This window comes from Cibotium barometz, chromosome 32 (assembly GCF_041138505.1).
Source record: "Cibotium barometz isolate CiBa-2024 chromosome 32, ASM4113850v1, whole genome shotgun sequence".
NCBI lineage: Eukaryota > Viridiplantae > Streptophyta > Polypodiopsida > Cyatheales > Cibotiaceae > Cibotium > Cibotium barometz.
In genome coordinates this window covers 34,838,835-34,857,197 of record NC_141077.1, presented here as the reverse complement: position 1 = coordinate 34,857,197, position 18,363 = coordinate 34,838,835, and the positions used below count along the sequence as shown (strand labels likewise).

The window sequence follows — 18,363 nt, the reverse complement described above, 5'->3', positions numbered from 1 at the left end:
TTATTGATGACTTCTCTCGTATATGCTGGGTCTATCCTTTGACACAGAAATCACAGGTATATGATGCATTTTTGGCCTTTGTAGCACTTGCTGAGACAAAGTCAGGATGCAAGGTCAAGACTCTCCGTTCTGACCGAGGGGGGGAATATATGTCACATATGCTGAATTCCTTTCTTGGGAGTAGAGGTATAAAACATCAGTATACTACTCCTTACACTCCACAGCAGAATGGGGTTGCAGAAAGGAAGAATCGGTCACTCATGGAGATGGCCAGATGTATGCTAAAGGCAAAGAGGCTACCACATATCTTTTGGGTGGAAGCTGTTATGTGTGCTTGTCATATTTTGAATCGATGTCCCACAAAGGCATTGGTATCCATTACTCCTTTTGAGGCTTGGCATGGCCGCAAGCCTTCTGTATCACATTTTCGTATCTTTGGGTGTCGTGCATATGCACACATACCCAAAGAGTTGAGGAGGAAGCTGGATGATAAAGCCACAAAATGCATTTTTGTTGGGTATAGCCGTGAGAGCAAGGGCTACCGGTTATATGACCCACTATCCAGGAAGATATTCACTAGTCGGGATGTGATTTTTGATGAAAAATCAGAAATATCCATGCTTGGTTATGAGGCAAATCGGGCTGAAAATGATGTGTTTGAAGGTCTACTACCTATGGAGTTTCATTCCACAGTTGGTGATCCAACTCATGAGGGTACAGGACAGCCAGCAAATGATGTAGGTGGTGCAGAAATTCAGCAGCAAAATGAGCCAGAAGCTGAACCAAATATGGGGCAGCAGGCACCACAGGTCAGACACATACCTAGATGGTATTTGAGGACATTACAGGACAGCCATTTAGAGGGTCCTCTTGCTAGTCGTACTCATAGGGAGACACGGACCAATGAGCATGCACACATCATGGATTTGAATCTGGTTATGGCAACCAGTTTACAGGATGATGATGAGCCTGATTCATTTGTGGATGCACGAGATAATGTGCATTGGAACGAAGCCATGCAAGATGAGCTTGATTCTATTAAAAGGAATCAATTATGGGATTTGGTTGATCTGCCCAAAGGCAAGAAAGCAATTGGTACTAAATGGGTCTATAAGTTGAAAAGACATGCAGATGGATCCATTGACAGGTACAAAGCCCGTCTAGTTGCAAAGGGCTATGCACAGAAGAAGGGCATTGATTATGAGGAGACATTTGCTCCTACATCTCGTATGTCGACACTTAGGTGTGTCATTGCATTGGCTGCACATCGTGGTTGGGTTGTTCACCAGTTGGACATAAAGACTGCATTCCTACATGGGGACCTCGAGGAGGAAGTTTATGTATTTCAGCCCATGGGATTTGCAGAACATGGTCATGAGGGGAAAGTATGCAGGCTGAAAAAGGCCTTGTATGGTTTGAAACAAGCTCCACGAGCTTGGTATGCAAAAATAGATGCTTTCCTACTCACTCAGGGATTTGTGAAAAGTCCATCAGAAGCCACTCTGTACGTAAAGAAAGAAGAGACAGATCTGCTGGTCATCAGTCTTTACGTGGATGATCTCTTGCTCATGGGATCAAATGATGACAAAATTGCAGCTTTTAAAGAGATACTGCAACAGACATTTGACATGTCTGACTTGGGACTTGTACATTACTATTTGGGCATACAGTTTGTGCAGGATAACAAAGGCATTGGGTTGTTGCAATCACGGTATGTTGCTAAACTTCTGGAGAAGTTTAAATTTCAAGATTGCAAACCTATTAGTACTCCTATGGAGCCTGGGATGAAACTGTCACTACAAGATGACAGTATTTCCTTTGATGCCACTACATATGCTCAGGCTGTTGGGTGCCTTATTTACTTGTGTAATACAAGGCCAGATATTCAGTATGCAGTCTCTCAGTTGAGCAGATTCATGCACAGCCCGCGGTTGTCACATTGGCAAGCTGTGAAACGTGTATTCCGTTATTTGCAGGGTACCTTCTCTCTTGGATTGCTTTATCCTGAGGGGGGTGACATGCAGTTATACGCTTACAGTGATTCAGATTGGGCTGGTAATTTTGATACCAGACATTCCACTAGTGGAAATTGTTTCTTTCTTGGCTCTTCATGCATTTCTTGGCTAAGCAAGAAACAGACCACAGTGGCCACTTCGTCTTGTGAGGCAGAGTACAGAGCAGCCTACACTACTACTGTTGAGTGTGTTTGGCTGCGTCGTCTCATGACTGATATGGATATTTCAGTGGAGGAGCCTACACCTATCTATACTGATAATCAGAGTGCCATTGCTGTGGCCAGGAATCCTGTGTTTCATGCTCGCACGAAACACATTGAGATTTACTATCATTTTGTTCAGGAGAGACTCCAGGCAGGAGATATCAGTCTGATCTACTGTCCTACAGATCAGAATGTGGCAGACATCTTCACCAAGGCATTACCACGTCTGAAATTTGAAGCATTCCGCAGTGCTTTGAATTTGTTTCCTTTTGGTGGATGATGTACAGTGATCACATATCACTCCAGGGGGGTTTGTTGGGTTTTATGCTGTGTATGCACCCAGAGGAGTGCTAGTGATCATCAGTAGATTACTGGGGCACTTTTTACTTCAGTTAGTGGAGGTTTTTTCCCCCAGTTTAGCTTAGTTTCACTTATATTCAGTTTATAGGTGTTTTGGTCCACCCGGCACATTTTATGGCCGGACATGTGAACACATCTCTTTAGGTCACTATTATGTGGCTATTGTACTTCACTTTTATCAAGCTGAATACACTGAAGTTGTGTTCTCTCTCTGTTGCTCTCCACGCTTGTTTGCAGCATCTCCAAACCCTAACCCTAACACCCCTTGTGCCTTCAGATGAGATAAGAATACATCTTTGCCTTTTATAGCATCAAGGAATTACGATAAATCCAAAGACTTCCAAAAATACTCAGATTTCGGGGACAACCCGGGCAGAGAACCCTAGACATTTAAAAAAACCTAAAAACTAAGGGAGATGAATCCCCCCTCAATGCCGATGAAGAGCCTTTTTCGACGTTGTTTTCAAGATTCCGGCACTTGATGGGCAAGTGTGGGACAAGTACTTGCAATGAGCAGATGCTTCGTGATTGTGCTTGCAGTAATGATGGCTGAAATCATTTTTGGCACGATGGTGGCCAAGGCAGAGGACCCGAGGAGAAGGATGAGTTCCTCCATGTTTTTTTATCTCAAAAAGATTAGGATATGATCAATGTACGCCAGTTGCTGAACATGTGCTGTTGTAGAGAAGCACAACGGAGCACCCAAAAAATAAGAGAAGCTTTAGGTTATAATGACCTTTGTACCTTTCCTAATGACGTTAGACCGTTGATGAATGGACTGATAAAGCTGCAGGTTCAGGTCATCTTGTGGAGCATAGGAGAGGGTCCTCTTGATGAAGAAAACGTGGTTACAACATAGGATTTTTCATGAAAAAATGCTGACTGTATGGGCTGTTATTGCATGGTAATCTTTATGAGATAAAACGCTGATTATGGAGTGGTCACAGCATATGAAAACACACCATATGATGAGCTGATAAGTGTTGGTCATGTCCACTCCCGGCTAGTTCAGGTGTGAACCCAGCTTACTCATGGGCACTTTTTCCCTGTGACTGGACACAGGTTTTTTCCCCGTGTGAACACACTTAACGTGTGTTGGGCACTTCACCCTAGGCCTTTTTTAGTACTCACTTCTACTTTCATTTCATATCATTATTGAGTACATCTTTTCCAGCACTCTCACGTTTCTCTGTGCTTGAGGTTGTGTGTGTGTGTGTGTGTGTGTGTGTGTGTGTGTGTGTGTGTGTGCGTGCTAGCTTCCCTCCTACCCAACATTGGTATCAGAGCTTGGCTAGGGTTAGCATTAGGGTTTGCCCCCTACTGCCCGTCAAAGCTTGAGCCTATTGCACACATCTGGAATTAGGGTTTTGCTACATTAGGGTTTGCCCCCTACTGCCCGTCAGAGCTTGAGCCTATTGCACACATCTGGAATTAGGGTTTTGCAGCATTAGGGTTAGGGTTAGGGTTTTGCCTTCAGCCACCCTGCCGCCACCCTCAACTGCCTCTGCACGCCCCCGCTACGCTGTCCGTATGCCGTACTGTACGGCTCTTCCGCCACCGCCACCGCCCTCTGTGCGCCGCCCCTATGCGCCGATGCCGCCCTCTGCGTGTGCCACCAGATCTGCCGCCGCCGCCGACTCTACCGCCGTCGCCGTCGACCTACGTCGCCTCTGCCTCCGCCCCTGTGCGCCATCGCACCCGACCGTCCCAGATCTGCTTCACGCCGCCTGCGCCACTCCAGATCTGGCGCCGCCCGTCCACTGCGCCTGAGATCTGGGTGCCCAAAGCCAGCTGCGACAGTACCTGTTTGCGCCCGTACCTGCCTCGACGCCATCGCCGCCCTCAGCCGCCGTGCACCGCCGCTTGCGCCTACTGCCCTGAGCGCCAGCGCCGTCGCCCACCGCCGTACTGCGCCGCCGTACGTCCGTACCTGCGCCTGTACCGGACGGTTGTACCTGCAACTGTGCCTACTCTGCACTGCCCAAATCAACTTCAAATTCGAGATCTGCAAGGTTTGACCTGAAATTGCACACATTGCTTGTTCAAATTTGGGGCTTTTTACAATTGAGCCTGCAATTGCAACATTGGCTACTCTGATCAGCTGGATCTATAATGCCCAAGCCCCCCTGGGCCAGCGGAAGAGTGATAACTGCCCAAGCAACCTTAGCCCGGGCCGGCTGACCATCCCGCCCAGACCAAAGAAAGTTCCTGATCAGCCTCTGTACCTGGCTGATGCAAGAGCTCGAGAAGATCCAGCAAGACGTGATGTACCACATAGTCGCTAAAAGCACCTGATTTGTCACCACCACCCTCCCAGCCAAGGATAGCCGAGCTCTACTCCAATATAAAAGCTTCTTCCAAATGCTCAGAAGAAGTGGGGCGATCTGCTGCTCAAGTGACAAATCAAGTCCAATCTGGCATCCCAGATACCGCACTGCTGTGCTAGGAGGAATCCATCTAAAACCCCGGTGTGGGCTCCACGGAGCGGGAGCGCTACTGATCCAAAAAGCCACTGTCTTGCGCCAATTGATCAATACTCCCGAAGCCACACCAAAAACCTGTAGCGACTGCTCTGCCCTCTGTAGATTGGCCTCCTGGCCATACAGAAACAATCCCGTGTCATCAGCAAACTCAAAATCGAGCGGGTCCTCACCCCGGACTGAAAGCTGGAGTCCTCTCAAACCAACCTCCTCTGCGGTCAGATACATGCTCATAGTCTCTGCAAAGAAGAGAAAAAGAAACGAGGCGAGAGGACATCCCTGACGGACTGATCTGGTCAACTCAAAACTCGGCCCCCGTCCTCCTGCCATCAACACCTGGCTACGAGCTGTGGAGTATAGAGCCGCCACTCCTCGAATCCAGTCTGGCTCAAAACCCAAGCGAAGCATAGTGCCCTCTAGGAAGCCCCAATCGACTCTATCGTATGCCTTCTCAAAATCGAGAAGCATCACGACCAAGTCCTCACCGAGAAATCTAGCTCGGACCGTCGCCTCCCAAAAGGTGAAAATGTTGTCGAGGATACTGCGCTCCTTGACGAATCCTATCTGGGTAGCATGAATCAACTCCCCAAGGAAGGGCTAGATCCTCAAACTCAAGGCCTTTGCTAGGACCTTGTAGACAGTATTGAGGATCGTAATAGGCCTCCAATGCCGAATATCATCTGACACTCCCTCCCCCTTGGGGATAAGAAAGATCAAGCCCTCTGAAAAGCTCTGTGGCATCACCCCAATGTCCAAAACATACTGAAAGTCCCTGCGGAGGCCTGGCCCCAAAAGGTCCCAATAGCGCATAAAGAAGGCAGGCGTCAATCCGTCCTCCCCAAGGCAACTATGACGCGGAAGGACTCTCAAAGCCTCAACAAGCTCATCCTCTGAAAGGGGCTCACCCAAAACTGTGCGCATACGATCTGTGACCCTCCTCTGCACATGGGTCCACACAGTCTGTCTGCAAGCATCACGTGCCTCCGTGGCTGGCTCCGCTGAAAGCAGGTCTCTATAGAACTCAGTGGCAATGGCTCTAATCTCCCCGGGCTCAGTGGCTAACGATCTGTCCTGCCTCCTGAGCAGGCGTACTCCTGCTCGAGCATGGCGGGGTATGGTGATCTCAAAAAGCTCCCCAGTCACTCTATCACCAAGCTGCGTCCACTGAGAGGCCTAGTGATGATAGTAGAACTCATGTCTATGCTCCTCTGCCTCTCTAACCTCCTGGCGTGCCTCGCTCAGCTGGGACGCCACCCACTCACATGTAGGCAGCTGCTCCTGAAGACGCTGAAGCAAAGCAAGGCTACGTCTCAAGCGACGCTCCCGCTCTCAAGTCTCTCCCAGCCCTGTCAAGGCTGTAGCGTGCAGAAAAGAGCTGAGCTCGATGAGTCCCTGGGCACACTGGCCTACTGCATCCAGGTCAGAGCTCTGGCTATCATGCCATATCCTCTCAATGTCCTCATAAAGACTAGGATCTGTAAGTATCCTCTCTCGGATCCTCAACTGCAAGTTGGTCTCCCGTGTCCTCTCCTCCAGTGTCAAAATAACTGGCGCATGGTCTGAAAAAGAGGTGCCAGCGAGAATGCCAACGGAGCCACTACGCTCCCCGAACCTGTCGCCCACATAGAAGCGATCAATTCGTGATAGATTAGTCCCTCCCTGCCGGCAATCCGATCGAGAAAAACTAAGACTGTCCTGAGAGCGAGAGAAAGCCTCATGCTGCCATGCATCAGTGATCCGCAGTGTCATACAAAATCGCTCCCAAGTTGCAAGTTCCATGCCGTGCACTGTAACATGACTGCCTCCCACCCTATCGGCCGGGTCCTCAAGCATATTGAAGTCTCCCCCAACACACCAATGTGCGGCCTCGGGCAATGCATCTGTAACAAGGGTCCAGAACTCTGCTCTGGCACTAGCATGGTTGGGCGCATAGACATTGAGCACACCAAAGTGCTCATCGTGCATCCTCAGAATAACATAATGTGCTCTACCAGGCACAATGACCCCGCGATCCACAATGGCCTGCCACCATACATCCGCAATGACCATACATACTCCTCCCTACCCACTCAAGGGGCCAAAACCTGCAGACCAAAATGTGTCCCATCTACCGGGCATCACCGACCCATATCTCCAAATCCTGCTCTCACTCAAATGGTGCTCCTGCATCATCAGAATATCAATACTGCTCCCAACCAGGCATCTCTGAAGCTCATGTCTCAAGCAACCACGATAACGTACATAGTGTGTGCCACCAAGGCCCTGTACATTCCATGAGATGATCCTCATGGATGACCTGCTGAGGTGGAGGCTATCTCAGCCATATGGCGGGCCTTCGCAACAAGCGGCTTGGATGGAAAGTAATCCCCATCCGAGCGGCTATACGAATCTGCCCACCCGGTGTGCTGCAAGAGTCTCGGACCAAGCGCCAGTGGCTGTGTCCCATAGCGACTGCCTCCCGCTCGGAGAGAGAAACCTCATGTATGCATACATAGCCAGGGTCTCGTGCTAGGTCTGCCACTATATGCGAACCACCAAATGTCGAATCCCGGAGGCATCCGCACTCCCGGTATCAAAGAAATGTGCCAACTCCCAGAGTCCGCCTATCACATCTGTCATCTCCAAATCGCTCACATGGTGAGAAAACTCAACTGCCTGAGTCTTCAAAATACTAAGAGCGAGATACAGAGTCCACTCCCGGTCGCTAGTGCCACAAAGAGGGAAGGAGAAGGCCACCGCTGAATCAAGTGCCTCCTCCCCTTGGGCCGGAGGTATCACCACATGAACTCTGATGGGTGCTGGCTCATGGGGGCCCTCCGCTCCAAAAAGGCACGTAAAGGAGTAGTCGAAAGCCTCCGAGCGCTGTCTAGTGTCGAGACTACTCAGCCGACTGCGGATAGAGGATATCCGTGAAGCCAAATCGGCATGGTAAGTCTGCTCTGCCGTGCTCGAGCAAGGTCGGTGCTCAGTGCCCGCCGGACTGCAGGTGAGCGCCAAGAAACTGCCAGTGCCTCCCGGGGAGCTGAGGCGAGCGGAGGGGGAGGAGGGGGGGGAGAAGGAGGTGAGGAAGGAGCCGCTGAAAAAGCGGGAGCGGGAACGGGAGGAGGCGAAGGAGGAAGCGAGGTGGGAGGGCCGGACGGGGAAGGGGGAGGGGGAGGGGGAGGGCGAAGGGGGAGGGGGAGGGCGAAGGGGGGGGTGCTGGCATCTCCTGATCCTCACCCTGCGCTGGGGTCTCCTCCTGGAGGGGAGCAAAGCTGTTCCTCACTGGAACCCAGTGATGCTAAGGCTGTGACCGCTGCTGCGTTGGTCTCTGGGCATGCTGCTGTGGCTGTCTCCCTCTACGGCGCCCCTGTCCAGGCTGCCAATCCGAGGTCTCTGTGGGCTGAGCAGGTGTCCCGGAGGCTGCCTGCCGAGCCGCATCTATGGGCGGGTCTGCTGCTGCGGTGAAGGTCGGGGTCTCCTGCGAGGGCAGGCCTTGGCAAGGTGGCCGACCTGCCTGCATATAAAACACTGGTTCGGGAGCCCCGAAAACTCTACTCTCTGATCGATCCATCCCTCCCTATCCTAGGTAACTGGATGACCTTCGGAAGGGAGGAGATGTCAAGAACCAAAACTCTAACCGAAGGCAGGCCAGCTGCTCTAGCCACCACTGAAGCTGCTGTGGGGCCAGTCTCAAGCACTGAGCCCACCAATGATCCTATCCTAGAAAGGAGCGGAAGGTACTCGCGGCGAAGTCCAGGAAACCAAACTGTAACATGGAATAGGCGCTCTCCCTGCTCGGCCGCTGTTGGGTCGAAACCATGCTGCCAAGGTCTGAAGAAGGCCCGAGCGCCCCTGATGTCAAGGGGACTCATGGCTAGGACCTGGGCTACGCTCTGGGCTGTCTCGAACTCAATCTGGTAGTGTCCGCGGCCCAGTAACTGAACGTCCAGGATCTTGCCCACATCTGCAACAAGAAGGCAGGCCTGGAGAAGATCCCGGATCTCCCCTCTGCTGGGGCGGGTGCCAACTATACGGCAGATGGTGGAATGTGCCTGGAGTCGTTCCACCTCTGCGGCGAGGCTCGCTTCCTCTTCTGGCATAAGAGAAAGCCTGATGGGGGTATCCTCAGGGGCGGGCGAGGGGACTGCGGAAGAGTCCCTTTGAGGTGGGGCGAGAGGAGCCTCCATCAGAGTCTGAAGCTGAGTCAAGGGCGAAGCAATAAACGGGGGGTCCTGCAAGAGCCAAGCTGCACCATAGCTTTTATATATATATATATATATATATATATATATGCACTTATGTAAATACATATACATATATGTACTTGTAGGTGCTCGCTTTACGGTGGCCATTGGAGAGAGAAGATTTGCAGTCCCCGAGAGGGGAGATGATGGTAGAGGAGAGAAGAGGGGAGGGAAGATGATGTTTGCTAGCCTACGACGGAGTCGAGACGGAGGGGAGGGACCTAAAGTGATGAGGAGGATGCTGGCAGCTAGCTAAGGGTACCACACCCTTTTGAATTTTTTCGTGCGGGCGCGTACCTCATCTATGCGGCTCGTGTGTGCACACATTTTGACATAATGCATTAAAGACATCAACTATGAGATGTTTGCTACCCGTACCTCTCATGGCTCGTGGTGGGGATGCTCTGGTAGCTTGTATGGAGGGCTGGAAGGTCGGCGCGCTCTAGGTAGCTCGTGCTCTCTCTTCACTAGTACATGGTAAAATGACTAGGAATTTGACTCTAAGTGCTTTTACCCAGATTATGACCCGACTACCCCATGGCTTTTAGTGCACCATTGTGCTCATTAGGCTCTATACTTACCGTGCACGTCGAATCACGCTGAGATTTGAGTTCCCGAGCTCCCGTTAGCTCAACCAACCCTTTTCGAGTCGTGGCGCATAAGTGAAATTTTGAACTTCCACCATTTGATGCCTAGACTTCCTCATTGTTTCGCCACATCATGTAGGTCAGGAGTTTGTGGTCAGAATAATTTTCGGGCTTTTCTGCTTCCTGTTATTAATTTCTGAGCAAAAATCAACAGAAAATTCACAAAATCTTTTTATATTAGCCACCACCCCCTCTATAAGAAGGTGGTCCCGTGTGGAGGGAAAAAACAAGGCATCCAATACATACATACATACATACATACATATATATATATATATATGATGTATAGTGTGTCCAAGAGGTGAGCCAAGTAGCAATGAAAGAGCATTTAAGTGCAGGGGGCCTCCTGCGTTGGAAGAGCACTAGAAATAACTCACCCTATATATCTATATATATACATATTCATATATATGAAAGTAGTAGAAATCTCTAACATATGTACAGAGTTAGCAGACCATCCAATAAAAGAGAAAAGAAAAGATATGCTCCTAGCCATTTATTCACCGCTTATAGAAAAAGTAATTAGAGAAAATAAATACCCGTCTATCCCAATAAGGCAATGAGCTAGATAGTGAATTGAAACCCAAGCAACCCATTCCCACGAGGATTGCAAACAAGAGTAGGGCATCCAAGTGCGGTAATAAAGAGAGAAAATGAGGACACGAGCTACTATGTACAAACACATGCCACGATTCTGGCCAGAATTAGGTACTTAAGAGGTGGGTGTGAAAACCCCGAATCAACACGTTCCTTGATGAGTATCACTCAAGATGGTTGGATGCTTTCTCAACAACAGGAGTACCATTACAAGTTCTAGCCATGCCAGACCAAGATCAGGAGGGAGAGACTATATTCTACACTATCCTGGCAGGATGGAGATGACATGCATTACTCGGGAGTTTATTCTAGACACTGTCATCCAGAGAGAGAGAGAGAGAGAGAGAGAGAGAGAGAGAGAGAAGCATGCTAGACTACCCTCCTCCTCGTCATCATCATCATTTTTAGCACCAGCATGGTACTCCTAGGTGGTTGAGTGGTTTGACACACACGGCCTTGACATAAACCGCCTCCCTCCCTTAAAGGGAAGCCTATGCTTGGATCTCTCACGGCAAGAGTCAACCATATTATTCGGTTGGACTTGCTAGGGCTTCACATACATTGGGAATGGGTGTCCCACCACGGCTTAGCACGAAGCTCCATTTCTATAGAGACCAATTCTTGAGAGTTTTAGACGGATTCATTGAGAGTCTCGGATACATACAATGATCAATCACATATGTCACATGCCATGCCGATAGCGATTGGTCGGCTTATAGTATCCTCTCACCTCATTAGAGTGGAAACTAGTAGAGCCGAGCACATCTCATAGGAGGACCAAATATTCAGAGCATGCATTACAAGAGAGAGAACCACTACATGATCAGGTGCCCGGCTTACTATGAGCTCCAAGGAAGATTCCATTGTCTCTTCCGAGATGGTGTCACGAGCTAGTAGCTTGTGCAGCACAAGCTGCCTTTATGCACTGAAGGGTCTATGAGGCATAAAGTGTTACAATGTGTCCATGAAGTGACAAAATCATGGACAATACATAATGAAAAACCAAACTAGAGCTTAAAGAAAAAAACAGCCTTGTAAGTGCCAAGGGAGCAATGATACAATGCAAGGGGATTAGAGTGGGTCATCGACATCTATGACTGTAATCAGGCTCTCCACATCAGCCTTGTAAGTGCCAAGGGAATAACACTACAATGATAAATGTGAGGGGATCAAAGTGGGTCATCAGCACGTATGATTGTATAGAGGCTCTCCACATCTACAGCCTATGGAGGGGCACTCCAGTATCTTTGGAGAATTTCTTGGATCTCAAGCTATTGGGTGCTCACACTAGTGGATCAAGCATCTAGCTCGTTGCACCTGGATCGCTCTACCTAGCTCCGGAGATGCTCCGGAGGTGGGGTGACACCTGTGGCACATGCACCATCAATGAGAGCTGCTTGGGCGGATGAAAGAAACTCGTGATGTGATGGTGGGTTGTGAGGTAGGGTCTGCCTCTCTGCACAACTAATCTGTTGCAGCACAGCTCCATAAGATAAGAGTCCCAAGCGTCACTAGTCTAGGAAATCAATGACCCGAGACAATGGCCCACTTCCCTCCCTCAAGAGGTAATGAAACCCGCCTCCAATCTCGCCTAGATAACTCCAGTGCCAATTGGGGGAGCATACCTTTGACCAACGTGTAGATGTCATATAAGAAGGGTATATGAAGGTCAATGTCTGGATGAGGGCATCAACTACCAAGGGGGGTGCTCCAAACAATAATAGAATGGGACATAGAGGGCTCACTCCGAATCACCCATGAAAACATCAGGTATGGTCCCAAATAGGTGTCACGAGTGTATCAAAAAGCCACCCCTTTGTGCTCTTGGTGCTAGACTTCTAAATGTGAGCCTTGAAGCCCTGTCGATCCAAAGCCACAAATCCTCTCATCAGCCCTGACTGTGCCATTGGGCGCATAGTGAAGCTAGGTCCCAAGTAAACATAAGATGAGACAATGTCCACAATCTGGAAGCCACCAAGAGTGAGGTGTTAAAGATCATAACCTTGGTCTTGCCAATGCTAACTACGAGGTCTTGCTAATGACAAAAGGCTTGTAATACCATCCATAGTTGTCTCCATACGACGTACGATAGCATATCGTATGGAATACCGTACGGAGTCGTACGGAGTTTTTCAAGGAAAAAAAACGGAAATTTTATTTTTCCAAAATATTTTTTTTGGGAGTAATGGTCTTGTTTTTGCTTGTCTATGGTTGTTTGAGCTTTCCTCTATATTATGATGCTTCCCTCCTCCTTGAAATACTCCATATCTCGAAATTGGAAATACCTAAGTTTATAAGTAATTTTTTAAAACACACGATGAGGTTCTGGTAGTTCTTCCTCCGCTCTTGCAAAAAGCACGCTCCGATTGCCTTGTCACAAGAGCTTAGAGAACCCGAGTTTGATGACGAGGGCAACATCCTTAGCAAGGGTGACTTCTGCAAGCGCTCCAATAGGCACTCTTCTAATGGAGATGATCCTAGCGAGAACTCTAATTTTGATAGTGATCACTTCTCCAACTAGATTCTAGCCCCAACCCTCTAGCCTCCCTTTTTTGTGCACCACTTTTTGTACTTACTATTACATTTACATGCGCCTAGAGCACCTCGCATTGTATGACTTAGGCTTTAGCCTAACATCTATGTATGTTTTCAACTTGGTTTTAATGGAATTTTGGTTTGAGTCATGTGACAACTTGTCTTCTCTTTGAACTTGAAAATACTAAAGTTTGTAAGTATTTTTTTTAAAGACCGTATGATACCGTACAATAAGAAATTTTTTTATATCATACCATATTTTCCCGTATGGTATCATATCAAACGAATCGTACAGTATCGTACCTGACAACTATGATACCATCAAGTGTCTTTGTTGTCACATGCATTTCACACTTGGATGCCACGTGCCTAGATCTGTACCGCAAATGCAAGACTTAAGAGTGGTAGCTGGCCCTTTTACCTCTTGTGAACCCTTCCCGAGGACAAGTCAACCCCAGATCCACGATAGAGGACCATGGTTAGATGTGCATGTCCCACACATCTGTCACCCTCTGAAATGATGTAGAGGTGTATCAAGCATTTATTAGGCTTCCACCCAAATGCATGAGCACCAAGGTTAGGTCAGGAGATGGACCTTGTAGGGAAGTGTCTCACGAACAGCAATGGGAGGACTGTCCAAGAGACAACTAGGGCCTTAGGCCACCCCCTTAGGCACTTGGGACAGCATTGGTTGATCCCATGTAGCCATGTCGACCAGTAGAAGGCATGTCGGCCAATAGGAGGGCAGATGAAACAAGCCCAGCATTAAATGTTATCATCTATGTAATCCCATAGCACATGCACTATATCAAATGCCTTCGCCACATCCACCTACATAATCAACACATCTTGTTTTGTATATTTGGCATATTCCATAGCAATATAATTATTAGCAATATTATCCATTATTTGACTTTTTGACACCATATTGTTGAGGATACCAAAGTACATATACATACACCCACAATTAGCAAGACATGTATAATCATTGTTTGCACAACCAAAATGCATTGTTGCATTGCAATAACCAAAGTTCGGACAGAAACACTTTCAAACCAAAACTTCTAGAAGTGCCTAAAAACACCTTGCAAGTTGCAATGGTCAAACGGAGGCCAAAACGATCCCAAAACGTGAATCTTGCCACAAAATCTCAATAGGAAGTACTACGCATTATATTTACGAAGATAGCTCCTCAATCGGAGACGTGTAGCTCCCAGAGCTACCAAGGGGGTGTCCTACCAAAACAAGGAGGAAGAGAGAAAGATGCTCTTACCCGTGTACCGCTTCCTTTGCCTTCGTAGCTTCCTTTGCATGCCACTCAGCTCCTTAGCCTAAACCAAGCTCTGATACCATGAAAAGATTAGGGGAAGACAGAGAGCTTGAGCTCTCGTACTTTTCACTTGCAAGCACACACACTCTCACAACAATGGATAACACACACACAAAGATGGAAGGCTAAAATCTTCTTCTTCTTGTTGCTATCAAAAGAGGTCTAGAAAAGATAACTGAAAACCAACATAAGTACTAGAGTACTATGTACAAGCGGTCCATAATGTGAACACGCTAAGTAGGTGAGCTAACAAGACAAGTACGGGAGTTTGAGCTTCAAACACTAGCAGCAGCTCGCATTGCCATACAGGAGGAACAAAGACAACACATGGAGCACGGGCGTTTCCTTATTACAGCTCTTGACTCAAGGATAGTACCGGTAACTTCCTCGATTCATCTTCACGAGAAAGTGAATTTTAGTAAGTATAATGGTAAACTCAATCCCACATCTTTGCATTCTTGGATTCATCAGTTTGAAGCTTTTACTTTGTTACTGGTCGAAAGTCGGTTGTGGAAAAAGTTGTGGTAGCCAACTACTACATAGAAGGGGAAGCTATATCTTGGGGATTCATTGAGCCCAAACCAACTTCCAATTTAGGGTTGCTGCCTAGAATGGGACCTATTTGTCACGGATCTCAAGAAGTGGTTTCTACCGCCTCGTTATCTTGAGAGGCTCAACGGTGAGTTTAGGGGGATTGCGCCACAACGCGGTGGGGGTCCTTCAGAGAGTATTCGGGACCCAATACTGTGTATTGCAGCCCAGCAAGCATCACTCCTACACACGGCTGCATTACAGAGCTTCCCCCATCGTGTCCACTCAGGAGAGCCTGCGAGATCTGGGACTATGCCCCAGAACAAATGGTATGATGACAAGTGCAGAGCCCTATACTCACAACTCCGCATACAGAGAGCCTTGGGAGCCGTCACAGAGCAGGAGTCGAGGAGAGAGATGAGGACAGCATTTTGGCTACATTCAGATATTGATCAAGCAAGACTACATCTCCATAATAAAGAACCGACGTAACAGAAACATATCTTTAAGAAAACACAGATTTTGTCAGGCAGCTGGTTTCCAAACACGCATGTTTTAAAAATATTGAAACTTCAGGGTTAAAGAATTTAACCCAGAACCTCCTTGATCGTTCCTTTCACAGGCACTCCAAGCACTGCTGCACCGTGCATGTATGCATCTGAAATGACCTGTAAAGAAAGATGCAGCTTGTATAAAAAAACATATACCAGTCTTTGAATCAAATTTACACCCCCATCCTGACTAAACCACCACTCCACTTTCATAATAGCAAAACGCTTACCTAACAACATACATAGATACATGCGTCGCATGAAAAGGTAAAGTTACAGAGACATTGCACCTACTTTGCGGATATCTTTTAACAGGACTAAAGGCCTTGCTGAATCATGTACACATGCTAGCTTTGCACCTTCACATATCTCCTGTAATAATATCCAAGCAAGCAATCTTCAACAGCCATGCTTCATTGCCCTCTATAGCACTGTTACCATTTCTAGTAAGGAAAAAAGAAAACTTCTCAATTTCCGCTATCCGAAAAACAAGGAAGAACTAAATAGATCTTATAGTTTGTCTTGTCTATACCTTTAGTCCATTCAGCACAGAAAATTGACGCTCTCTCCCAGGAAGAGCAAATTTTAATCCTGTAGCACGCATAGTCTTCCCAGCCTCTGCACATATAGCAGCAATCCAGGCAGGTTTATTCGCAAACAAACTTTCTTATTCACAGAACTCATAGACAGCAGCAAGTCAAGCTTCCCCCTGCAAGAAGCCCTACCCACAAGTTCAACTCTTCTTCCACTCCTTGTCTTCATTTCCTTTCCTACTCTCACAATTGAACATTGCAATCCTGTCCTCTTGTAGCTTGCTGCCAGAAGTTTAAACAACAAATCACCCCATGTTCCCTCTGTTATTGGCCCTTCACCATGATCACCCATCACACATTAAAAAAGGGGGTGAGATCGCTGGAGCATGCACTCAAACTCATGAATTGACCAAACTAGTAAGGTGATACAGTCATCAAGACAACAAAAAACAAGGTTGCTGAAAGGAAACTCCTTTCAAAGACACTCACAACATGACCTGTCAACTAATTTCTAGACTAGTTGGTCTAGGTATCGTTAGTTGAAAAGTTGGCTGGCACAAATTTTAGATCAAGTCATGATGTAAATATATGGTGACCACAGTGGTGGGTTTATTGTTATTATCTCACACAAGGCAAGGCCATAGATGAATTGCAATTGTTGTAAATGATGTTGAGGTCATGGTGATAATAAGAGCTTTTACAAGTTCTCTATTCTTTTGTCTCCTTGATGTTACTCTCTTAAGATATTACCTTTGAGTTCTTTCAAGAGATTCAAGCACTTAGCAACTTTTGACACACTTTCCACTGCCACGATTCTTAGGCCCTAGACACTAGAGTTGAGGACGCTAGTCTGTCAACAAGGATGGCCAAAGGACTGTGTACTTGCATTTACATGCTTTGTGCATTGAAAGATCTAGTGCTTCCACATAAGTACCTGACGTTGGCATCAGAGCAAGTTTTTTGGCTATAAAAGTTTTTCTCCTATGGGGAGAAGTTTTAGTGATTTTAAAAAAAACAATTTCTGATTCAGGTCTAAGCATATCTATAGATAAATCTGATTTTGAAGAACAGACATCTTCGCAAGAGGACTCCCACTGCCCTGATGTATCAGATCAGATCGGTTGAATAGCCCATCATGAGTTAAGTGCAGCCTGCTAAACTATTCCACGTAGACAAGAGGTGGTGATTTCTTCCATCAAGAGGAAATGCAGCCACCACTCTTACTTGCTACCCACAAAAAAAGGAGGCACCCCCCACTGGATCATTGTTACATCCCGACAAGCCAAGGATTAGGGCTAGGGGCGTGTGCCAAGATTACAATTAGGGTTAACCCACGATGAGCTTAGTTGGGGCTGTCGGTACCAAGCAATCTCGAGGCTATTAGACCTTAGGCTCGGGGGTGGCTCATGGCACTCAACCCGCGGTTGGGTGGTGAGTCACTAGCCACAATCCATCGCGATCATGCAATACATATGATGTCGGGTCTATGATGAAAGAGTGCACAAAGCGGAAGTAAAGGAGCACTAGAGTGTACTGAATAGAGAGTGCAAGAGAGAGAGAGATATGGAGCAATTATGCTGAATATACTGAAGCAAAACAATCCCAAGCAAGAGACACAAGTAGTCTCATAAGTGAGGAAGCAAAATATGTACAAGACTGAATGAAAAGGTGAGAGGCCAGCCCACCTATTTATAGGTGGGTAGTGCTGGCCGACTAGAGCTGAGACACTGGCCGACTGGGAAAATACCAAATGGGCTGGGAAAAATCCCCAAAAAATATGTAAAATAGGGGTGGCCAGCCCACAATCAAGGGCCATGCAAAAGGGACCAAAAGGACACCAAAAATGGGCAGAAACTGGGGATGAATGTGCTAACACCCCCTCTCAGCACCAGATGCTAAACAAACTCCGAGAAGCCGAAGATGAGGAGCCAAGGAAGCCTGAGAAACCGGCTTGGTGAACAAATCTGCAGCATTCTCCGCTGAAGAACAATACTCCAAACGCAAATCTCCAGCAAGAACCCGTTCACGAACATAGTGATACTAAATCTCAATGTGTTCCGTACGAGCATGAAACACAGGGTTCTTGGCGATGGCGATGCAACTCTGATTGTCACACCAAAGAGCTGTCTTTTCACGTTCCGACCAACGGAATGCTACTTTCTTCTTCGTTAGATCATGTAACGGTGAAGCTAAGAAAGCAAAGTGTCATATGAATCGATGATAGTACGAGCAAAACAATCAGCAAAACATGTTGGGATTATGTCAATACAATGATCCTTCGGCCTCTCTGGAGGTAATTGTCCTGGAAGTGAATCGGCAAAACAATCAACATTCACGTAAGAAATCAATCTTATC

At 47.4% G+C, this 18,363-nt stretch overlaps 1 protein-coding gene across 1 annotated transcript in view; it reads right to left on the bottom strand.

The window, feature by feature from the left end:
* LOC147620132 (2-C-methyl-D-erythritol 4-phosphate cytidylyltransferase, chloroplastic-like) overlaps positions 1 to 18,363 on the bottom strand; it is a 56,584-nt gene that overhangs the window by 19,565 nt on the left and 18,656 nt on the right. The window contains exons 5-7 of the mRNA XM_086772325.1: positions 16,008 to 16,093; positions 15,770 to 15,847; positions 15,524 to 15,592 (exon numbers count right to left, since the gene is read on the bottom strand). Of these exons, the coding sequence (XP_086628451.1) occupies positions 15,524 to 15,592; positions 15,770 to 15,847; positions 16,008 to 16,093 (233 nt within the window). The remainder of the gene's footprint in view (positions 1 to 15,523; positions 15,593 to 15,769; positions 15,848 to 16,007; positions 16,094 to 18,363) is intronic.